The 26,121-nt window shown below is 39.0% G+C and overlaps 1 protein-coding gene across 2 annotated transcripts in view; it reads right to left on the bottom strand.

The window, feature by feature from the left end:
• The window catches only part of LOC124781075 (STAM-binding protein-like A), a 76,027-nt gene that overhangs the window by 45,109 nt on the left and 4,797 nt on the right, over nucleotides 1-26,121 (bottom strand). For both annotated transcript variants that reach the window (XM_047253828.1, XM_047253829.1), the window contains 3 exons: nucleotides 23,205-23,373; nucleotides 22,887-23,122; nucleotides 6,399-6,585 (listed from right to left, as the gene is read on the bottom strand). In XM_047253828.1, the coding sequence (XP_047109784.1) occupies nucleotides 6,399-6,585; nucleotides 22,887-23,122; nucleotides 23,205-23,373 (592 nt within the window). The remainder of the gene's footprint in view (nucleotides 1-6,398; nucleotides 6,586-22,886; nucleotides 23,123-23,204; nucleotides 23,374-26,121) is intronic.

Here is a 26,121-nt window from a genome sequence, read left to right as displayed (position 1 = left end):
AATGGCTCGTCCTCAAAGAGTTGCTGTTCAAATGAGAGTCAAACACTCTGTAATTTAAGAAATTCATTGTACATTCTCGCACATAGTTCATCTAGTGTAAAAGGAAATTTACTTTGAAAGTAAGCCTAGTTTACACGACAACACTACCGTATTTACTCGAATCTAAGCCACACTTTTTTCCGGTTTTTGTAATACAAAAAACCGCCTGCGGCTTAGAATCGAGTGCAAAGTAAGCGGAAATTCTGAAAATATTGGTAGGTGCCGCCACAACTAACTTCTGCGTCGAATATATGTAGCGCTACACAGGCACACTTTGCAGGCACAATCTCTGTGTCAGTAAAAAAAAAGGCGGAAGATTAGCTTTTTTCTCCGCCCCGAGTTTCAACCACTGCATTTTCATACATTATCCAACGAAATAAATACAAATTCTGTATTGTTCACCTTCGAATGTAGCAGCATTTCATTGTACTACAAAAATCCGACTGATAGGGATGTTTGTCAATATGGCCAACTCTACGTTGTGAATTTTTTTCTACCTGTGAGAAGAGATGGTTGCTAATAGGAACTTCCATGAATTGTGAATCACATGCAGTATTCTCTTCACCATAAGAATAATAGGAATATAAACATTTTGCCACGTATTCTTTCATGTTTGCTGCTATCTCATTTAAATCCTGTCTGCCTAATAAACTAAGAAACTAGAGTAAAACAACAGCAAACGCGGAAGAATATACATATCATGTCATGAAACTCATATTATTATTATGCCTAATAGTGATACAGTCAGAAATGCAGCACGGCAATTGACTAGATTTTAAATCTCAGATGACTCTAATTTCTGTGCAGAATGTAATGTACTAAAGAGGCGTCTGCAAAGATTTTCAAACGGAGAAAATTTTTCGCTAAACTCTCATTCGGAACATCATCTATCATACGCAGTCTATTATTTGGTTCTTGTTGATCATTATCAAAGAAGGCAGCAGTGTAAGTAACAACAAATAGCAGTCTCTTGCCATTGTTTCATGCAAAAGCAAGCCATGCCGCGAGCGGCAACAGGCTGTGAACACTCATTATCAGAATGCGACAAACAATGCATGACACAGTACAGTAATGCATTTTCAGCTTAAAGTGACGTAAACACCTATAACAAAGAGAACGGCACTCATCAGATCAAAGAAAACTAAGCAATCAATTCAAACCAGACGAAGCACGTGAAGAAGGAAGGGTACCCGTATAAATAAGGACGGAGCGCCTGACGCAAAGCAATGGCTACCTGGTAAAGCTTAACTGCTAAGCTTACGATTCGAACCAAACTACCATAGCTGTATCATCATTTATTCGACCTAAATTATGTCTCATATTACAATGGACCAACTTTGTTTCGATTTGGAGGTGCGGCCTAAAACTTCTCTCTCCCCTTGAATTTCGAGTCTCAAATTTCAGGTGCGGCTTAAATTCAGGAATTTTTTTTTTTTTCCTTTATTTCGAGTCTCATTTTTCAGGTGTGGCTTAGATTCGAGTAAATACAGTAGGTTGCAGGCAACTGCGCTACCGGCCACTGCGCATGCGCACTGTGCGTTTGAGATTATGTTTGTTCATAGTGCATGTGGACAAACTGAAATATGAGGTGGGAAACGGATAATAATGTTTGATTTTTGGATATCTATGCTTTGCATAGGTGTTTGTGGGATTTCAGTGATGCCGATTACAAAAATAAGCAACATATTGCTGCTCCTGTGACCATCATGTGCAATCAGAACATTGAGGGTTTGACAATATCTGAGCTGCAGGGCAAAATTTATTGAGTTAGGAGCACATATACTATTGAATTAAGAAAAATACAAGCAAGTACAATTCTGGCTGTGGAAATGTTCTCGTCTACAAGCCTAAAATCCCATTGTTCGAGTTGGCCGACTTTTTTTTAAGGACTACTGTTGACAGGAGGGAAAGATACACAAATCAAGAAGCTTCATTCTTTATTCAATATTCATCTGTTTAAAATGTCGCAGCAGCACTCCCCATTCACACATGATTGAATTTTGAAATATTGCCACTGTACAAATCTATCTTCAAGACAGTAGTTTGGAAACCATTGTCTTCTTAATGTGGTCTTCTTCGAATAATTATTGCTATTAATGTTAATTATTATTAGTTAATGTTAATAATTATTGGTGTTAATGAGAAAAACGTCATCACCAACTAAAACTGCTCTCTTCTAGCATGCCGAGTGTTCTCGACTGTAATGCATGCAATGTGATGTGTAATTCCAGTTCTGGCGACAATGCTTCATGCATTACACTATATTTTCCCTATCATATAATTAACTGTATTTTGAAGGAACATGAACAGTTCTGGTGACATTCTAAGATAAATAAAAGAACTTGGGTCTTCCATTATCAATTATTTCAGCAAGGCTGCTGAGCAATGGAGCTGATTGGGGTTGTTTTGGGGAAGGAGACCAGACAGCGAGGTCATCGGTCTCATCAGATTAGGGAAGGACGGGGAAGGAAGTCGGCCGTGCCCTTTGAAAGGAACCATCCCGGCATTTGCCTGGAACGATTTAGGGAAATCACGGAAAACCTACATCAGGATAGCCAGACGTGGGATTGAACCGCCGTCCTCCCGAATGCGGGTCCAGTGTCTAACCACTGCGCTACCTCGCTCGGTAGCAATGGAGCTGACATCGTTTCTTCATCCAGTCACGAATCCAAACACGTTTCTTACTTTTTTCCTTATGCAGAAACTCCACGCAACAAGCTGTAACTCCATCACAACTCGTGCAGTGTGCAGCTGCCAAAACTTTTATTTCAGACATGACTCAGGAACCCACAAAATGACAAATCTGAAATTTATACTGGTGTCGCTGTGTCTACAATCATTTATGAAACCATTTGCCTGTCACTCATTCCACACAACGAGTGGCGCAACCCAATGTCATCACGTAAACTACGCTTAACGCTTTTCGAAACACCATTCGCAATATTTTCCTGCGACCTGTTAGAAATAGGTTCATTTCAGCAGTTGGCAGAGAGCGCCAGATAATGGACGTCACCGCGCTTGTGCGGCTACGATGACGTAGGAAGCCTGTATGTTCGTATATTAAAGGATCTTACACTATGTCCTAAAGAAAACAAGACATCAGAGGATACTCCAAGAGCATCAGAATTTTGTGAACCATAGTAAAATTCATAATTCGGCTTATAGTGCACATTTGCATGTCCATATTCCCAATGAAGTAGGCCTCGACCTGATATTAAGCTTTCCAATGTGGTTTTCAGGATGTAAATTTTCTTGGCGTACTAGTACTGTATCATCTCATGTTTGGTTCTTTATTATGGCATAATGCCATACATGCTAGAAGATGAAAATGTGCACTTGAAATGCAGTGAACAGTTGAAACTAGCCAATAGTGTGGAATTAAACACTTCCGATTCAAATAAATTGACTGCCTCAGCGGAAAAGATTAATAAAAGCCAAATTTCTTTAGCAAACTGACAAAAATAACTTCATTTTTCTGCACGGCAATTAATGCTTGACTCTCACAAAGGTGAAAGTAAAATAATATCTGAAACTAATAACATTTTAGTCCTTCATAATTATGTGAATGTATTTTAATTCACTTGATAGTTCCCGGCCACAGAAATCATTTTGTTTTTATTTGACGTGAGAGCAGTAAATGAAGAGGCAATATCAAAATCACTAAATGTAAACATGGGTCACGTGGAGACTACCCACCTCCCCACTACAATTCAGACTGCTCTGCACATCTGCCCCAGATCTATGATATTTCTTGTATGTTATTCCTGTTCGTTGTTTATTTCCACTCTGATAGTCTGAATCTATGGATTTCGCGAGTAATTATAACAAAGCTGATAATTCGCAAACTCAGTCATCCACATAACAAACAGCAATTGGCTTTCACCCGTTCGGCTTCAGTCCACTCAGCTTGTATAGCCCTGTCCTGTTTTGTCTGCAGGGAAGTTTATTTCTAATGCAACCAGGATTCCTCTGGCAGAAACATTGTGTACACTATGCACCCATTCAAAAACCAACTTATTATTCAGTAAGAAATCAACTAGGAATGTGTTCAAAAATGTCAAAAAATCAACAGGGATGCATTTCAAAATCTTATGAATAATCGCTAGAACAAAGTTCGCTGGATGCTAGACGCTTATGAAGCAATGTTTTTTTCCTCAAGAATATGAATTTGGTGCCCCCCTCCCCTCATGAAATTGCCGCCCAGGGCAGACACCCTGGCTCGCTGTATTGTGCACACCTAATATTATTTGTTGTATATCCTACAAGCATTTTCATAGCTAAAATAAAAAACACACACAATCACAAATTTTCAGAACTTTTAGTACAGGGTTAGCAATTTGTAACAGCCTAGTGGAAATTATTACATACTTTTTTTTATCCAATTTAATGTGTTACATTACAAAATTTTTATTTATTTATTTATTTATTTACTCATGTCCAGAACATAACATACATATACAGCCGACAGACAGCAATCTACAAACAATATAAATACATCATTAAATTCCATATGACATCCAAAATTTCGCCATTTGAACACTACATCTGATTGGGTGTTTTTTTCTTTTTTTTTCCAAAACATTAAAAATTATTTTTATTTAAATAACGATTTTCTGATTTTTAGTCTTGTGTGTGTACAATTTTTCAACCAATTTTTATTTTTGGAAACTACTGTGACAAGAATTTGAGAAGGTTCCGAAATGACTCGGAGAACGAGCAGAGGCTGGCCAACCCGCCAGACTGTCAACAGCAATTAGCTGAACGTGGACAGGAGGACAACAATAAGAGGAAAAAGGACAATGGAGACAGCTGGCAGAATAACAAAGTTCAAATAAGTAACTCAAAAGTGAAAACCTTTTCACCTCCATCCCTGTCCAATGCCCATGGGAGCTAGGTGGATTAGACAGACAAGAAAGTGAGTTAATATTGCATTCTCATCCAGTTTTGTGCTATTTTTAAAATTTCAAGTCTATGGTTCATTGGAAAGTTAGTTTAAAAACAGGTGCAAAATTTTTACTAGAGAGACAGAAAAGAAAGTGACCTTACAAAAAGTCTTAAAAAGAGGCTGCTGTCACAGCTGTTGTCCAACTTTGATACGGAAATATATTTTGGACAAATTACCACTGTTTAGAACCTACTATGGGCAGTAACCAACTCTGTTTAGAAGTATTAGTGTGAAGGAAAGTGGACTGATCAGATGAGTATTACTGATGATTTTTCTTGCTGACCAATTTTTAGGACTATGAAAAGCTCTATTGTGAGCTAATCATTGCCAAATAAGAGTGAAATATCTCAAACTTAACCAATGGTGTTGTGTCTGTTACTGAACTGAGAGACCACCATTACAGAAATTTGAGAGTGTGGGACTACATTTTATCAAGTGCCACTGAAGATTTGCAATGACAAAACCCGGTGAGTACCATTTCACATTCTCCAATCTGTCAATGTGTTACTGACTGTGTACTTCTAATGAAATGGTGGAAGGAATTCGGTAAATGTTTGTGCAGCGGCCATGAAAGTCTACTTGCTACAGGAGTAGTGAACCTGCAATGCCTCATACAACAAGTGCTAAAGCTACATTTGGTCTACAAATCATACAGACTACAACTACTGCAAGCTCTTTGGGTTGATGATAAAAGGAAATGTGTTGACTTCAGCTTTGTTAGTCTGGAAGACATGGAAGAAGATAGATTTTATCACAGTTAGTTTTCAGTGATGAAGTTATGTTTCATAATAGCAGCAAAGTGAACCAACATACATATGAGGACTTAAGAACCCTCACACAATTGTCGAGCATGAAAGAGACTCACTAAAGTGAACATCAGACTTGGCTTTTCCCAGAACTTGAAAAGGTCTCTCAATGGCTTCATATTCCAAGAGGCTGGAACTCCTCAGCATTTGCACGATATTGTATGACAATTCAACTACACGCTGCCTAAATGCTGAATAAGGTGCACGGGACCCCGAGACACTGTTCTACATTCTTGGCCTCCAGGATCTCCAGACATGACCCAGTGCAATTTTTTAGTGTGGGGATATGTGAAGAAAAGTGCTTTCATCCTCCCTTTACCACAAAGCATAGATGAGCTGACAAACAGGATAAGAGCAGCAAAGACTTCTGTCAACACAAAGAGATTACATGGTCTGTATGACGAATTCACTTATCATCTATATGTTGTCTGTGTTGTTGGAGGTGGACAAAGAGACCAATTGTAATATCATAACTAAAAGTTCTAAGACTTCGTAAGTGCTTCATAATTTGTCTCTGTTTTCTAGTATGTTTCTGTCAATAAATATGAAGTTTTTAAATCAGGTCATTCTTTTCTAATGGAGTGAAACTATATATAATTTGAACTTACCAATTTGCCAGCCAAAATACCACATGTCTCAACATTATGTTCTGTATTCCGTTGAGCTAATGCCATGAATTTGCCCATAAGCTTAGAAGGTATGACAACATCTCTTAGACCTGGTTTGCTGTGTATTGATGGACTCAGCAAACTCAGAGGCTTTGCTGATCTGTCAAAAGTTGGTCTTGATGGTACTCTGAAAATAAGAAAAAAATAGCAACAATATTGTATCAGTTAAATATTTCAAATTAGTCTGCGTACTTCTAAACAGGAAAGCACAAAGATATTATGGATAATTTTATTTCAGTAGGCTGAGTACCAAAATTCAGCACATAACAGCACACTATTCGAAAAAATAAGATTATGAAGAAGACAAAACAGAAACCAGTTGTGACTAAAATTACAGAGCAGAGCAATGAATATGAAATATGTCCATCTAGAACTAATTGGCTGTGTGTTAGAATTTGACTAGAGTCTACAAATTTGTAATAACAGCACCAGAGAATCAAAGTAATGAATAAATATATTAGTATAGTGAACAATATAAAAATCTGTGGCACAACTTCCAGGAGACCTCATCAAAGCAGTGGGAAACTTCAAACTGACACAGGAATCAGGCATGATGATTTCATCAAAAATACCTTAGCAGCTATAGAGAAATTTTCAGACTTTTGAACTGGGAGAAATGAAGTCAGTGTGTGTTAATGGGAATATCCGAACAACTTTTGTTTGTGTGACGACACTGTATTATATGCCACTTGTACAGATAAATGTCAATAAAAAATTGAAGTACTCAATGGAGCAAGTTTGAAAGTAGGCCTGAAACAAATAAGAAATAAGACTAAAATAACACACAATAAATAGGAAAGGGAAACAGTACAAATAAACAACGAAGTCACAGCACAAGTTGATGAGATTTTGTGTTTAGGGCTGTACAGAAAACAGCCAGACACACACCATACGAAAGAAACACATGGACAAAAATTGCCTATACTTATTTATATGGAAGTACATTGGATTTTCAAAAGAAATCTTCCAATAGCTCCTGAAGGAGAGCTTATAATTGGAGTGTATTACCAGTTTCGACTTGTGACAATTAAACTTAGATTTTGAACATGGAGACCACTTACAAGCTGAGGTCTCCACAGGGAATAATGGAGTGCTGCATCTCAATACTGTACTAAGGCATGCTGGGGATTGCTAGGAAAAAGCAGGGAACCAAGCAAATGGATTAGGGAACAGACAGTAGTTGGATATGTATTTATGTCTGTAATGAAAATGAAATTAAAGCAGATGAGACATGAAGACAGATAGAAGTTAGATGGATTGAAGATGATCTTTGATAGATACAAAGACATAAAAACAGTGAGATGATGACCTAAGGGGAGGTGGGTGGATGACATTAGAAACAGCTGAGGAGCAACATGGATGGATACAGCTAAAGGCTACAAAGCATGGAAAAGCTTACTGGTGGCCTTCATCTGTCAGCGGATGTCAAATGGCTGATGATGATGATGATGATGATGATGATGATACATCAAAATATTCAGTATTTTTTCCAGTTAATATAGTTTTTAAAGCCTTTGTCTTCTTTCCCTCAGTGTTTTAAATGGTGATACTGCTTGATTATTTCAAAGGAGCAATTCAAATGAAATTTTTGTTTCATCAAATTTACAATATTAACTATTTTTGTATATGACAACAGCTTTCTTCCTAGTGTGACACTGTTAATGATCAACATACAGAGGATATGAAATGAAATTTATGGTACAACCTGTCTAAAGAAAGATGGGTTATTCCATGTCAGTTCAACCAGGGGCTCCAGCTCATAAGTCTCAGATTTGACTAAAATTCAGTACACTAATTCTACCATGTGTGGAACACTCGTGTACAAAGTATTAGTTTCCCCTGCCAATTAGTTCCAGAATTATGACTTGTGAAAGAAGGTGGCGTGACCCGGAAATTGCAACCCGCATCTGGCAATCTATCTTCAGACCCAACTTCAGGTGTTAATAACTTTGGAACTATTCCACACAGTCCAGTGAAATTTTTACAACCTAGTAACACCCATTTAGAGAATACACTCCATGAATCAAAACACCAACAACATATTTCTGAGGGAAAATAAAAAATTCCAAAGTGTGATTAAAAAATTGTAATACGTTAAAAGGTACATATTGTAGGTGCCCTCTATGCCATATATAATTCACTCAAAAAGGGTATAAATTTTTTTGTGGTAAGCTTAATGTGGCCTAAACACACACAGAACTCATCATGCCCATATCAGTCACAAAAACTGAGTTACATGCACACGAAAATACAAAAATTTGAAAAATTACCTGAAAAACCTGAATTTTCGAAGTGTGGTAGCACAGAAGGGACAAGTGGTATCCAAGCCAAATTTCACACACTGCATAAGTAGACCATAATGATATATATCTCAAACTTTCAGCATGTTATTGCAAGACATATGTGTACAATGGGAGTTGACAGATGTATTTGGTGATGTGGCCATTGTTCCGAATATACAATTTTGTAGAAACATATTGTAAACTGTTCTGCCTCTTTTTATCCTCTCCCACAACTGTTTAAACACTAAGCAACAACATATAGACAGATTAACACAACCTATCATTAACGTTTACTGCACCTTAACTGCTAAATACCAGTTGATTGTGCTTCGAACAGAAATTCTCCCATACTTTAGCTACTGTACTCTGTACATTGAGTGGCAAATTGTACTGTCTTCCTGATACTGTGGTAGGAACTGGAACTGCCATAAGAATATGTTCAAAAGAAATCCAACACCTGTCTGCCAAACGTGGCCAATGAAATGATCTTGCTGGTGCCATGAAGTTCACAAATACATCACCTTCTGCTTCACAGCACTCTGCAACACATCCTAAGTACCATTTGTCATCATAAACAGCAATAACATAGCAATATAGTTGTATCCTGACGCTTTTGCTTCTGAATTCTGAGTCAGACACACTGTGAAGACACGTTGTGCATGAACCTATCGTTATAACCGGACAGTCTGCTCATCTGCACATTATCAGAGTCCGCCGGAGAGAAGTGATGATGGCTCCTTGTGCCTGCAACAGTTTTAACATGTTCTAGTCTGCTTTTTAGCAACTCTTTGACTGATTTCACCTCATCTTTCAAAACACAGAATGATTGTATGCCAGAGATATTTTTCTGTACCCAGGTAAATAATTGAAGAGGTGTTAGAATGTGACCTTCTGTAGGTTGCAGCAGACTAGCTCATGATGCCATGTGCTTAATGGTAGCACCAATACCATTACAAAGATTTTTACCATGACTTGTTGCGAAAAAATTCCATTATGCGTGAATCTGAAAATCATGGTAATGCATGCATAAATTTTTGAGATTTTTACAGTTTTTGTACTGACTAGCTGCCCCATCACAGAAGTATTTCGCAAAATGTATGTGAGGCAGCTTGTTTTTCACATATGCCACAACAGTGCGAATGTGGGCATGAACTGCAATGGCATCATGAATTAAACAGTCACTAAAAACGCACAGGTTCATGACACACACATCACCTGATTCGCCTCTATAGTAAATCACAAACGGCTGGAGAGTTCCTCGACTGTTGTCCCAATGATTTCCTTGGATGGCTTCTTGAACTATAAATGCATAATTTTCAGAAAAGTCTAGTATTACTATAATTTCATCTTATAATTTCACCTTGCTTCAAATTATCCTTACAAAACTGGAGATAAGTCGATTGTGCTGTTGCTGTGAAGCTGTGTGGTCAGTTTGTCCATTTTTTGACAACACATTTCAACAAAATCTTTCACTGTGCTTTGCTTTGTTTCATGACTTGTGCAATCCATGTGCGTCCATAGTTTATAAGAAACAAGTTCATCATCATCCATAAGTAGTTCACCAAACAGTTTGTTATTCATGCTTTCTGCAAGATTTGCCTTACCAGGAAACTTTTCATACCTGTGTATCATGCACTGGTAGGAACTGATGTCACACACTAGCAGCTTCATTGCACCTTTGTAATCCAGACCAGAATCCTTTATAGCAGCAAACATCAGCTTAGCATTTTGATGGGTCTCACATACACAAACATTGTGTGTGCCCCTTGCACTTACAGGCACAACCCATTTTGGCCGAAGATTGAAAAAAGATGATAAACCTACTTTTTTGTATTGGGATACTTTTCCTTGAATTCTACATATAGTTCTGATATGTAGCATAGCAACAGTCTTTTTTTCCATCTGTACACGCAATTTCCCATTTTCACCATTACATAGTCTTTTTTTCCAGGGATTATTCGGTTGTAGTCATTATTTTCATAAACTCCGACACTAACACATTTATTTCTGAACTAAATTGCTTACCCTGAGCCTAGTGAAGTTGTGGAAGCACTCCTTGGGTTGCTTTTATTTTCCTAGCTTGCTTTACCATATATGTAGAAACATTGAACTCCTTTGCAGTGTAGTCAACAGACAAGCTGGAAGGTGCAAGGGTAAGAATAGCTACCTTTTTCTGGTGTGTGGATATGGCACATTTTTCTTTCAAATCATGCACAATTTTGTCCAAATCGGAGCATTTCTGGCATGATTTCTGTTCCTTTGGAGTAGATAGTGCTTCCTCTCCCACCATTAATGTGTCAGCTATTTTGTGTTTTAATTCCATTTGAGCTTCTTGTAGTTTTCTTCTACCATAGCCGGGCCTATCTCTTTTCCCAACTTTGTGTGTCCTTGTGGGAGACAAATCAAGAGCAGTCACTGAAGTATTCTGTGGTTGTAGGTGGCAGATACTCTTCATCACTGTCATGTAAATTATCAGAATATTCTTCATTTTTTAGCAGTGTAACGCATCTGGAACATAACTTTTGTCCTGGTTTCATGTTAAATTCCATGCACTGATTCACTTTCAACACTAATTTTATATCAATTTCTCTGAGGCTACACTTCACTGTCTTCTTATGAATCCGAAATGGGTCAAAACAACTTTTTTGCAGGAAAGAATACTTATCCAGAAACACTTTCATATGAGGATAACAAACACTAAAGTTTCTTGGAACTGTACTTCTTGTGCCCACAGGGTGTATCCTGGATCTCCATAGCAACAAATCTTGGTCCGATTCATCCAGATCATACAGTACAAAGCGAATGCCACATTTTGTTCCATATGTTGTTTTATGACATTCAGATACTTGTGCTCTACCAATACTGCAACTTGTTTGAACAAAAGCACCACTAGTACACTCTTCTGCCTCCATACTGACTTTCCACAGCAGTACTGACCAGTCTGAACTAGAATCTTAAAAACATGAGTAACCTGTAATTGTTGCTTGTTTCCTTTGTTGTTAATTGCTGCAGCTTGATCTGAAACAAGCTGTCTGCACTATCACTATTACTTGCTAAATCGTGTTAAAAGAAATGTAACCAAACACATCTCTGACAACTTTTATTGTACACAAATGCCTTGCAATAACAAGTTGAAATTTTGCCACATGTTATATTATGGTCTACTTAGGCAGTGTTTGAAATTTGGCATGGATATCACTTGTCCCTTTTGTGCTACAACACTTCAAAAATCCATGTTTTTCAGGTAATTTTTCAAATTTTTGTATTTTCATGTGCATGTGACTCTGTTTGTGTGACTGATATGGGCAAGATGAATCCTGTGTGTGTTTAGGCCACATTAAGCTTACCACAAAAAATTTATACCCTTTTTGAGTGAATTATATTTGGCATAGAGGGCACCTACAATATGTACCTTTAACGTATTACACTTTTTTTAATCACATTTTGGAATTTTTTACTTTCCCTCAGAAACATGTTGTTGGTGTTTTGATTCATAGAGTGTGTTCTCTAAGTGTATGTTACTGGGCTGTAAAAATTTCACTAGACTGTGTGGAATAGTTCCAAAGTTATTAACACCTGAAGTTGGGTCTGAAGATAGATTGCCAGATGCGGGCTGCAATTTCCGGGTCACGCCACCTTCTTTCACAAGTCATAATTCTGGAACTAATTGGTAGGAGAAACTAACGCTTTGTACACGAGTGTTCCACACATGGTAGAATTAGTGTACTGAATGTCAGTCACATCTGAGACTATCAGCTGGAACATTTTCTCAAACTGGTTGAATTGACATGGAATGACCCAGATGTCAGTCGATAGGACACTTCCTGAGGCATCAAGGAATCATCAGTTTGTTAATGGATGGATTAAGGAGAGGGAGACCGAGGGATGAACAAAGTAAGCTAGTTCGGTTTGATGTAGACAGCAATAATTATTCAAAAATGAGGAGGCTTGCACACAACAGACTTGTGTGGAGAAATGCGTCAAACCAATCTTCAGGCTGAAGACGACGACATGGTGGTGTTTATGTTATCTGTGTCTTGTTTTTATTATTATTGCACTATAAGAAAGCAAAGATATAGTTTCAAAACCATGTCATTCTTTTACTGATAGTTTAAGTCAAATGACTAGTAAAAAGTATACATAAATAGCAAATAATATAGACACTAATTGATTTTGTATAACCGGACCATGGCAACCTTAAGCAGTTTACAAATGCAGTAACCTGCCAGTTACTACACCTACTGCCCACAACAGACACAAGTCACAGCGTCTATTCAAACAGTGCACTTGTAATTACCCGAGGTGGCCACCAACTGCAGCCTTGTCACTGACAACCATCACCAGGTCCATCATGCATGTGCAGAACTACACAAGTAGCACCTGACATGTATAGCTTCTTCATAATGGTATGCATCGGCCTCTGAGACCCCCCCAATTGATAATGTGTTTCAGACATGTATTCTTGTTGATGTCACTCCATGACCCAATAAATTGTACCTTTTTCAAAGGTCTTGTGTTCCCTTGTGTTTCTAGTTAGAACACAAGTGTGATGTTGAGGGCCAAATATTTGTGTGTTTTGAATTCTGTGATTTTTCACCATTTGGCTCTTCCATGGAGGCTTTACCCCAGCCACTTCTATGATAACAGCATGTGCATATGGCTGTGTTGGAATGGTTGTTGGCTGTGTTGACCCAGGCTCAGGTGTGTCAGTTGTTCACCAACCACTGCGCGCCCCCCCCCCCCCCCCCCCAAAAAAAAAGATCAATCCATGGAAGACTGGGACATTTACAAGTGGCAGTATCGCCTACATTTCGCGGTATTCTGGGTTGTCGACACAGATCATGGATACCCCCTCATTTGTATCACTTACTGTGCCAGTTAGGTTTTTGGCAAGAAGAAGTATCAGTTTCTTTTGATGGTGTATAGTCAGCTTTACTCCTATCGCCACAAGCACTCACATGTGGTCATTGCGCGTGTTGAATTCTACCAATGTTGTAAACAGCAGCAGCAACTGTGTCAAGTTTGGGTGACTAAGCTTCACGGTTGGTTCATCACAGTTAAGTCTTAAAATAACTTTATAGGTCAGGCAACCACAGCTAAAGTACTTGTACATAATGTAAAGAACAATCAAACAGTTTAAAGTCAAAGATAGTTTATCTTAAACTGAGTGAAAGTCCACGTTCGCAATAGCTGTTTCCCAGTGTGATGACTGGTTTCATATCCTGGAGGTATATCTTCACGTCATATAAAACTAATACTTCATGTGCCACAACTCCCAAGGTGCAAGTGGGCATAAAAACATATCACTCTTCAGGAAAACCATTGGTGAACCGGCAGATGGGCATCTGATCCAAACCACACATGATCAGTAAAATGTCTCCAAAACTCTGTCAAAACACGAGCACAGGTAGCAAGTGACAGTCCATGTCTGATAGGTTGAAACCATCATCAAAATCCAGGGAGTCAACAAAGAATTAAATGAGAGATAATCACATGTTGACAGGATCCACTCAGTAAATTGTGCCACTCTGCTTGTTGTGATTTAACCCATTTTCTTTGACCACGTGTGGGCTAATTACATTCGTTCCACAAGTGTATGTTTTTTACCACGTGCATATTCTTTGTTCACGAGGTGGGCATTGTCTTCATTTAATGGTTTAAGACGTTGTGTGCTTTGACATGTTTCAATGAAGTATTTGACTGTCTTGGGCATTTACATTGTAATTTTAGGTGATGTGCAGTGATCCAGGTGCCTTTCAATGTTTCTGTACACATCGAGAAATTTGTTCTTGGACTGCAGGATTCATGAATAAATCCAATAAGAAACAGTACTTCCAGACATTTAAAGAATCATGTTCTGCTGATTTTCTGTGCATAATAAAATCAAGAAAGGGAGAAAAATTTGGCTTTTGCACAGTATGTGGTTGTGATATTGCTCAAGGTGGAAGGAATTATTTAAGTAATGTGCAGTAAAAATGTAAGTTATGTTAAATCGAACGAATATAACAAGAAAATCAACAGCTTTTTTGCCAAGCCTGGAAACAATGACAGTGACGTAATTAGGGTCAAGTGTCTTGTTTAATTCCTTTCTGGTGGAACACAACGTGCCTTTAAGTGCACCTTATCATGTCGGTGTTTTACATGTTTCCCACATCAGCAGCTGCAAAGAAATACAGCTGTTGTCACATGAAAATGACAAGCATTGTTAATAAAATGGCAAAAAATGCATCATATGAAGTAGTAAAATGCTTTCAGAATGGACCATTTTCTTTGGCAATGGATGGAAGCAATGATACAAATGTCGAGTTGCATCGTACTGTTGTTAAGTTACGTTGTGCAAGACGCGACACTTGGCTGCGACTGCGACGCTGCCCCCTCCTCTTTCCCCACCCTGGCAGACGGCGACACGGCCGCAACACGACTGGAGTCGTCGCCGTTTCCCAAGCTCCGGTCGGCGGCGGCGGATTCAAATACATAAGAAAAATAAGAATTCCGATTTTCTTGCTGTAAAAAATACTGTATGTTCATGCAACAAAGTTACATCGGCTCCCAGAGTTAGTTTTTCGATACAGATTCTCCTTTTACTTTAAAAAATTGAAAAGTATCTCTTCCGGTTTTGCGTGTTTTTTTCGCTGTATATTACTTCTCTATCAATTGTGAGGAAAGTAAAAGGCACAAAAAATTGATGTTTGCGTATCTTACAGTTTCACATCACAGCTTGATAATGAGGTGTCTATTTTTCCGATATTCGTCACAGTTATCCCGATACTTAATTTACAAGTAACCTACTGCATAAAATTTGAATTGTGTACAGTGAAAAATGTGGTCGCTGGCTACTTTACGAATGGTTCACGTTAGGTCATGCATCGTTGCCGATGAAAAGAAGCTAACATATCGAAATTATTTTTTAAGTTGAGATCAGATTGATATCGATCTCCGTTTCCGAGATTTGGGCTCATATATCTCCGGGAGCGTCGCGACTAGCCGCCAGTTCTGTCGACGCGCAACGAGAATCGTGTGGTCATCACACGATAGAGAATGCATTTGTTTTGTTTCGCTGACACATTTGGACCTAATGAAACCATTTTATGTCATTCCTCCGGTATGAGTTACTAATATTTCTCCATATGCTCTTGACAATTTCATTTAAAATGCCACGAAACGTAGGTTTCTTAAAGCCAAGTGATCAAGCAGAACCCATTTTCTTGGTTTTGCTGAGGCATCTGAACCTGTTCCAAGCTTTCTTTCTCGTTTATTTCTCTGATACGAGTCCCGAATATTCCTCCATCTGTTTTTGCACATTTCACCTAAAATTCCAATGAAAGATAAGCTTATTAACAATAAGCGCACGCTAGCTTCATTGCATTGTTTCAAGTTCTTGACAACAAGATAGGGTTACACCTTAAACATCTCTAGAATTTTGATTCTGAACGTCTACAGTATACACTGGCAGAAATGTGGAAGAAATAATGTCCGTGCTTGTTCACAAAATTTCCCCAAATTATACTTGTCAGTTTCTCCCATGCAGAAACTTTTGGAACAAGCTAAGGCAACTTTCATAGCCGACTGAATCTTTATTCCCATCGAAATGAACTTCCATATTCTTGTATTCTGACAGCATACATCGTTATGGATGACATCAACATTTAATCCATTTAATCTTGCCAAGCTGCACTCAAAAGATGACTCCAGGATTTACAAAAGACGAATTTCAATTGTGAACTGTGTCAGACCAGAAGGGCCTTGTAAAACAGTAGTGCACTTTTGGCACAAGTTTTTTGAGCACCATCTTCTACCAATGAATTGAAGTGAATGTGAAAAATTACTTATTGCAGCATACTGTTTGCGCAATCTGTTGAGAAACGCCTTCCTCAAAAACGAACATCTATTGATTACAGAAAGCTGTACAACAATCTGGCGGTGGTTTTTCACAACTAGAAGGTATCATCAAGACACCAATCTACCATTTACTTTCAAAGTGAAGGTATTGTAAAATGTAACTTTCTCGTTGTACGCTAGATTGTTCATTTTATAATGTATTTGCCGTTTTCAATTTTTATCGTCACAAAAAAGATTAATGCGAAAATTGACCTTCAAGTTCATTTTCATCATTCTAATTCTACATCTGCATGGATTATACTGATTTTCATAACAGGCCTGAAAAATTTGCATTAATGGGAAAATATTATATATTTCACTCACCTGCCAGTTTCAACTGTGCACCAATTTCTTCCCAAATTCTGTCTCTGAACATAGTGTCTCTATATTTAGGGTTCTTCAAATCGTAAAGGCAAGGCTGTTGCGAGACCAGCTCACAGAGCATCACATCCTGTGAGTGGCTCATTTCAGTTTTCCTTGACTGGCTCGACATCTTCTCGCAGCCGTACGTCTTTGTGTCGTGCGACTTCCGTCGCAACACTGCTCACTGGTGCAGTGCTGCGACAGCTGCCGCAACAGTCGCGCGTCGCATCCCAAACTCGAACTGCGCATGCGCCAGCGGACAACTTCTGACGTCACGTAGCGACCCGTCGCAGTCGCTGGTGTGCGTCGCGTCTTGGACAACGTACCTTTACATTCCATGGTATACTGCAGGAAGAAGTAGTGAGCACTGTGCTATCTGTACCAGCGTTAGAAGGTGACTCAATAGGGCAAAAAATAGGTAACCTGAAGTTATCACAGCTGAATTCTCGTAACGTACCAGTTGAAAACTGCATGGCTTTCTGCTCTGACAATGTTCCTGTTATGATAGGATGCAAAAATGGGATTTCAGCAGTTGTGAAGGAAGTTCAACCAGTTCATAAGCTGCATTTGCCACCTGATTAATCTATCAACTGAAAAAAGTGCTGGAAGATTAGGACCTAAAGTGGATGAGACACTTGTTGATATATTTCTTAGAGAAGAGGGTCACACAAAAAGAACACTTTCAGTAATTTCAGAACTTTCACAATGAAGAGGCAAAGAAAATTCTAAAGCATGTATGTACTAGGTTTTTATCTCCAGGCAGAAGATTGGATAGACTACCGGACCAGTGGGATCTGATACTTTCTTTTTTCAAGGAGGAAGTAATATTATGTACCCAAAACATTTCCACAAGTTTGACATCTTTCAGAATACCTAGAGTTGAACAAATTGGATCAAAAGAGTATCAGAAGAAGAGAATTCTTAATTCTGCTACTAAAACAAAAGCATATACCTCCAAATGTGACAAACTCTTCCTAAAAAGTAAAACTTCTGCTAAAACACATGAGGAAAAATTGATTTTGTTCCTGTCCTTAAACTTGAACAAGGCCTTTTGCACTTTCCTTCATGTGACTACTCCTAATTTAACAAACTCAAATGTTGCCCTTCAGACTTCTACCCCCAAAGACCACTTTTTATTAGAACCATTAGCAATTGTTCACCAAGTTTATTATGCCCAAAATTGTAAAAAGCTGAGTTCAACCTGATTCACAATCGAAGAAGTGATGTTGAATTAGCTATCAGCATTCAGACTTCAAACATAGTGAGTGATCTCCAGAATACAGATAAATCCCTTTCATTTCATCAGTGAGAAACTACTTTTGCACTGCCTGTGACTACATCATCAACAAGTTTCCACTCTAGTATGATGTATTAAAGCATGCTCAAGTTCTTAGGTGAGAAAAAATTTCAGATGCACAGTTTTCTTCCATTCTACATCTACATCCATACTCCGCAAGCCACCTGACAGTGTGTGGCGGAGGGTACCTTGAGTACCTCTACCTGTTCTCCATTCTATTCCAATCTCGTATTGTTCGTGGAAAGAAGGATTGTCGGTATGCCTCTGTGTGGGCTCTAATCTCTCTGATTTTATCCTCATGGTCTCTTCGCGAGATATACGTTTTTTCTTGGAAAAGTTTACTATCATGTTATGCAATGGAGAGAATGAAACTACCGATGAGGTGGTGAATGCACTTCAGAGGCAGCTCGCAACTCTTCAGGTAGATGACACTTTGGCTGCAAATCAAGATGCTGCAAGTGATTCCCGATGGACACAAATATCAAGAATTCATGGAGCCAATGACAGAACAGAGTTCAGATCATCCATGCCCACTGCATCTCTGGAGTCTATTTCTGTTTTGAAGACCAGGAGTTTTGGTCCCCCACATTTTCTCAAGACTTTTTGCAGGAAGCTAAAAAGGCCATAAATATGACTTTAAAGTCAAACTAGCATGTGATCTGCAGTGTGTATTATATTATTTCTTGCCTGTGTTATGTTAAACAAGTTTTAATATGTAAAGCCTTTTTCAATTATCGCCTGTCTACTGAAATTATCAAGGAAGTTCTGTTATGTATGCTCCAAACCAATATTCACCAAGCATGCTGCTGTTTGGTGTGGATTTCTTTTTGATTGTTAGGTTCATGTACGAATCATTGGCCTATGATGTAAGTAGATGTGATTTCAATGAAGTATCCCATTTAAAGCATCCCCTTTTCAAAAGTTGGCAGGTATGCACCCACCAACAAGGGAAACCTCCACTAAGAAAGTTGTAGTCATCCATAGCCAGGATTTAAGAAGATGTCTGTCTGCAACCGGCAGTTCAGTCATCTGCTGGAGGTTAATGTTCATCTCTGAAGTCACCACAGCTGCTGCTAACCTGCCCATCGCTCACCGTCATTGCCATCTGCCTACAATGTTGGGTTTCTGGGGATGGGTCCTGCTCAGCATAACACTTTCAGACTTGGAAATGTCTTCAATGGTGGCTATTAAACTTAGACAATTTTTCATAACTTATGCTTGAAACAGACTTGAGCTCAGAACCATTGCAAGACATGCTCCATGGTAGTAAGTTTGCCTGTTTTCCTTTGTTCTGAGTGTTGTTTGAATATCCTTCTAGGAACTCACAAATTTCGTTCTTTGAACCTGGACATTTTAAGAAGTAGTTAACTTTTTGTTAAATATTCAAAAAGACTTTTTTTGTTTCCTTTTTTGATTCAAGCACCAGATCAGTTTTCTTCAAATTGTGTGTTAATAAACATATTAAGTGAGAGTGTTTCCTGTTCTCAGTTATCTGGGAGATTTTTCACTGACCTCATGTTCAAGCAGAAGGAACTGCTTTGTTTTCAACTGGATGCAGAGATGCAAGGCACATGGTGGATAGCTTCACCATCACTGGTTCCTGTATTGCTCTGCTGTGGCAGGGGATCCTTTCTTCTGGTAGGTTGTACACGATACAACATGGGTGGCCCGACTATTCATCAGGCTAGGCACCGGATATGCTTTGGAATTTTTTCCGCTCTGCGCCATCGGCTCTTGCATGGCATTAGTCTCCCATTGATGGAAATGTTTACTCTTCATGTTATAATTCCAGTGGCTCTGCAGTGGGAGGTCCCCCACTTATTACATGAGGGTCACTGGGAGATCTCTCGCACACAACTGCTGGTGTGTCACCGTTTGTTTTGGCTGGGCATCGATCAGAAGATGGAATACTTTGTCGTGGCCTGCAACAAGTGTTCAGTTCAGCAGGCAACACCATACCCTGTTTTTTCGCCATGGCCAACCCCTACACAACCTTGGGAGAGTTCATACAGATTTCGTTGGAATTTTTTAGAAACTATCTGGTTGTGGGCAACTGATGCTTCTTCTCATTTTCCTTATGTCATTCACTGTCCATCTGTGACAGCATACGCGATTGTCAAGGCCCTGTCAAAAATATTCTCCATAGCAGGTTTGACTTGCACCCTAGTTTTGGAAAATGGTCCTTAGTTTGTGGTGCATCTTTCAAGGATTTTTGTACCCACAATGACAGTCACCATGCCATGGCGCCTTATTTCCATTCTCAGACTAATAATGAGGTCGAATACCCAGTCCAAACATTTTAAGATTCAGATTCCCAAGTACGTAGAAGATTTCTGGCTTAGGAAGTGGTCATAGAACGTTAATTGAGGCCAAGGTCCCATTGAGTTCGTCAGCCACAGACACTGTTCATTCTCTTCCTGCTGGGCAGGCATCCCCCAATGGCACCAGTTTTGTCAACGTTCACACCCAGTACACCAGTCTGGTTCAGAGCACCTTCACTGGACTCTGACCGTCATCCACAGGAAGTACAGTTGTCGCTTCTTCATGGTTTACACTGAAGACTGATTCGTAGCATGCTACAAGAACCAGTCGCATCCCTGGATGGATGCAGGGACCTCTGCTCATCCCATGGGCCCAACACCTTGTATTTCATTGGCACTGGACCCTCTGGGGGTCAAGCAGGCCTGGTCATGCCTGCCTATCCTGGCGGTTGGGGTTTCGTCAGCACTGATGGTGGGTATGCTTCCTGCAGCTGGTGCTGGCACCTCCCACTGCATGGAGCAGCCACCGTCATTGGTGGGTCAGAAGCCTGGTTCCATTGCCATAGTCTCTCCTCTCCAGTTTGCCATTATCGCTGCCCATGCCAGTACTCCTTGTCATATGCTCCGTAGTCCGGATGGCTCACACCACCCTGTCACCAATCCTGTCCACCAGATGTAATGTCTCTTGCAGCGGTCTCTCCGCAATATTTTCAGAAATTTTATAAATTATATCACTCAGTACATATCTCGAAATATCTCTTCTTATCTTAACGATTCCTAAACTTTAATATACGATGATTATCAATGCAACGTAGTTTCAAGTCCTATTATTCCTTGGAGCGTCCATTTACTCCATGGAATAGCTTCTCTGCTATCTGTTTTCACTTATGAAAAGAATGAGGCAATGCTTGCCGATTAGCTGTGAAAGAAGGAGGATGTATATGTATGTATTGTTGAGCTAGTCGCCATCTTGATGAGATTCTGTATGAGAAGGAATTTAATACATGAACTAAACTAAAGTAAGTGTGTTCGCGTATTATTTAACTGATTATTATTGACAGTGTCTGCTTACTACGCTGTGTTGCACGGGATCAGTGGGGAACGTCTGATTTACACTGGACGAACCTGCCGTTTTGTATGCTCAAGATATCCAGTTACTTCAAATAAATAAGCTAACATGGTCTTACCAGCAGATCTCCGGTTTCCCCCATGTGATCACTGAAAGTTAATAATTATTACAAATGTTTTCAGGAGATCGACTGACAATTTTCGTCGCACCGAGACTTCGAAATTGCTTCACTGCCTTATAGAATTTAAGTTAAGCTCAATTTAATCAGGATAGAACAGTATTGAACTGTGTGAATGTGATAAGCTGGCTTTGTGAATGAAAATTCCCTTAATATATGCATGTTTTTTACTATCCTGATCAGTGAAGCTAAATCAGGCCGGTGTGAGAGAGGTTTTTAAAATTTTAAATCCCACAAAAAAAATATTAAACAGTTAACTTGAGGTCTGCAGACGTGAGGGGTGCCCTTGTCCAACTCACTTTCATCCATACGTGCCGGTCCATGCAGATCGAGAATGTCTTGTGTCTTTGGCAACTGTCCCCTACATCATCACGGATGTCTCTTCTCTCACAGCATTTTGGAGGGCGATGCCTGGTCTTAAAACCCTGCAAGGAAGGAGGAGTGTAGTAACCTGCCAGTTACTACATCTACCACCCACAGTGGACATAAGTTAGGCAAGCATAGTGCATGTCAACTTTCAAACAGCATCCCCACAATTACCTGAGGCGGCCACCAGGTGCAGCCTGGTCACCGACCACCAACAAATCAACACGTCTGCCGTGAGCATGCAGCACTACACCTGTGGCACCTGACGTGGTTAGCATCTTCGCCACGCATGACCCTCTGGGCCCTCAGTTGTTAAATGTGTCTAAAACAAGTGGTCTATTTTCATTGTATTCTTGTAGATTTCACTCTGTTATCAAACAAACTGTATCTTTTTCAAAGCCGACCAAGTGTTTCCTTGCTTTCCTAGTTAGAACTACAAATTCCATGATTACATTACAATCTCTTTATCAACAAGGTACATTTCCTTCCACAATCTATTTCTCATACACATCACATCGTTAGCTGCTCCATTTTCATTTACCATTAATATATCAATCCTTCATTTGTGACTTCCGTGTTAAGATTTGGTAGTTTATCTAAGAAACCAAACCTCATATCTGCATCAAACAGGAAACAGTATCATACTAAAGATACATTTTTTTGTATTTGTTTTTAAATCTTGAAGTAATAAGATTTCCTCAAGAGAAATAAAAAAAATTCCAATCAGTACCTACCCTGGTGCAGGCAATTCAAGAGTGTCAGGCTTGGGTATTTGTGGTTTCACTGGTTCCAAACTCTCAGGATATGATATCGCATCTGTTGAAGGTGGAGGAACAAGTATCACTGGTGAGATCAAATCCCCAGTATTAATTTCTGAGTTTTCAGCAACTTTGGGAGGAAGTAATTTCTTCTTTTCTTCAGACTCCCTTCTCTTACGTTCAAGCTCCCTCTCCTTCTCTTCCCTGCGCCGCTGTAAGTACAGAGAAGAATTCAACGTAACATCATAATACAAATCTTACTTTTTATTAAATTAGTATTTTTAAAATGCGAACCTTATCTTCCAGATATCGCTGATATTCTTTAGTGTACTGCTCTAAAAGTCGTGATTTAAGTTTCTCAGCTCTTGGTAAAACTTCCCTCAGTTTCTGGGCATTAATGGCTCGATCTGCCACAGATACTGTCTTGAAATCAGGATGTTGTCGTATCTTTTCAATGAACAGTCTATCAAACAAAAACAGTACTTAGCAATACAATTATTCATTTCAGTAATTAGCAAACACTTAATTGTGTAAATTAAAAATTAAAGTAAAAGCTAAAATTTGGAGGGAACAAACATAAGCTACAAAGTCAACCACAAAACAAATTTTACATTAGAAACTATGGATTTTAAACTTCTATGAAGTTTGGAAGGTAGGAAGTAAAGCTGTAAGGATGGGTTGTTACAGCACTTGCCTGCAAAAGGCAAAGGTCAACAGGTCGAGTCCCCGTTTGGTGCACAGTTTTAATCTGCCAGGATGTTTCATAACAGCACACGCTCCACTGCAGAGTGAAAATTCATTTTTGACAGGTCATGTTTCCTGCAAGCTCCTCTTCACATACCAAATACGAATAATATGAGGTAATCAACACATACAAAGCAGGGCAGTACAAATAGTAACAGGTTCATTATGAAGAAGTCACACATTTGTTTGATCCATGGGAGAGCACCGCAAAATTGTTGAAACACCTGAACTGGCAGACATTTTAAGATAGCTGTCAACTAGACCACAAAAGCTTGCTTACAAAGGTTCAAGAACCTGTATTAAGTGGACTCAGGGAATGAACAACAGCTCACTACATATTGCTTCCATAGGGACTGTGAAGACAAGACTAGACTAACTACAGCATGCACAATAGCATTTATGCAATCATTACTCCTGTGCCCCAAATGTGAATGGAATGGAAAGAAACTCTAATGAGTAGTACAATAGAAAGTACCTCTGCCATACACTTGATAGTGGTTACAGAGTATGTTTGTAAAAGTAGACTTTTGAAGTTGAATTGCTTCCTGATATTTAAAAGTGGTGTTTGCAAACTTTCTTTAGTCCATTAACAACAGCCTCACAACAAATTCCTCTCTTATAAAGTTTGTTGCGAGCAATCAGCCACAATCTGAAAATGATTGTAGCATCCATAAATATAACACCAGGAACAAATAGTACACTCACTTTCTACAACTTAATCTTACTCTTGCACAGAAGGGATCAATGTGCAAAGCTATAAAAATATCTGACCACATCTTTTGTGAATGAAAGGTTCTGAAAGATAATCACAGTTTTAAAAATAAATTAAATAATCACTGTATGGGAACTACTACTACTACTACTCCTCCACAAACAAATTTCTAATTGGAGAGTTCTTATACAGTTGGGTTGTATTTAAGAAAATTGTTGTAAGATGGGAAAAAAGGGAGGGAGGGGAAAAATCAAGTTGTGTAAAGGGCAGCATGTAGCCATCATTTCACAGAGAAAAAGTATCTAACTTGTAAACCTGTAGGCACGTTCCACATGCATTGCTGTGGATACGATCTATGGAAGAAGCAAAAAACTAAATTAAACTACTAAGTTAGAGGCTTCAAAAGTTTGTTTTTTATCTTTATTTGGTTAAAAGTAACTGATATATAGCAACTGGATGCTGTGGCTAAAATAGCAGGACATTGTTTCCCCAAAATAGAACATTCCTGCACCTTGAATAAAAGGTTTCCTTGCAGTGATTTAAATACAAGGGGCCTATTATTAATGACAGATAGCTTGTTACCAGGTGTCCATTCAGGTTGATGATCCCATACTAATAAAGTCTCAGTCTTCCAGAAAGTTTCCAGACTAAGTGACTAAAAACACTGTGTGGCTGCTGTTGTTGTGGTCTTAAGTCTGAACACAATTGCAGGGATATGTGCCTGATTTAATCAAATTACCCCTCATAATCCTTGTTTTACTTTTATTGATGTTCACTTCATAAACTCTTCTCAAGACACTATCTGTTTCATCCAAATGTTCTTCCATATCCTTAGCCATCTCTGACAGAATTACAATGTTGTCTTTTTTTTTTTTTTTTTTTTTTTTGCTCCATTAACTTTAATTACCTTTCCAAATTTCTTCTTGGTTTCCTTTACTGCCTGCCCTGCTCAATGTACAAATAGAAAAACAGTGGGGATAGGCAGTAAACCAGTTTCACTTCCTTCTTAAGTACAGCTTCTCTTTCATGTAGTTGGGTTGGGTTGGGGTTGTTTGGGGGAAGAGACCAAACTGCGAGGTCATCGGTCTCATCGGATTAGGGAAGGAAGTCGGCCGTGCCCTATCAGAGGAACCATCCCAGCATTTGCCTGGAGCGATTTAGGGAAATCACAGAAAACCTAAATCAGGATGGCCGGACGCGGGATCGAACCGTCGTCCTCCCGAATGCGAGTCCAGTGTATTTTCATGTAGTTCCATTTACAAGTGCAGTCTGGTTTCTGTCCAAGTTGTAAATATTCTTTCACTTCCTGAATTTTATCTCTGCTACCTTCAGAATTTCAAAGATTTTTGTTCACTCAACATTGTTAAAAGCTTTCTCTAAAGCTACAAATGTGATAAACTTAGGTTTTCCTATCTTCAACCTATTTTTTTAGCTTTATATGGTCATTATTGCTTCATGTGTGTGCACATTTCTCTGGAAACCAAACTGATCTTTCCTGAGGTTGGCCTCCATCAGTTTTTCAGTGCTTCTGAAAACACTTTGTGTCAATATTTTCATCAACATTGGGTACAAAACTTTTTAGATAACCAGCCTCCTATCACTGCACACTTTGCTTCAAACAGTCCCCAGGAATGCACTGGAGATGTTTTTTATTGTATGCCTTTCAGGTGATCAGTCGCTGACAGTAATGGACCCATAATGGTTCTCCCTGAAGGCCCCATCAGTTTTGGAAAAAGACAGAAATCCACCAGAGCC

This window comes from Schistocerca piceifrons, chromosome 1, assembly GCF_021461385.2.
Source record: "Schistocerca piceifrons isolate TAMUIC-IGC-003096 chromosome 1, iqSchPice1.1, whole genome shotgun sequence".
NCBI classification, from domain to species: Eukaryota; Metazoa; Arthropoda; class Insecta; order Orthoptera; family Acrididae; genus Schistocerca; species Schistocerca piceifrons.
The sequence above is the reverse complement of the archived record's forward strand: the minus strand, read 5'-3'. Positions and strand labels throughout refer to the sequence as shown.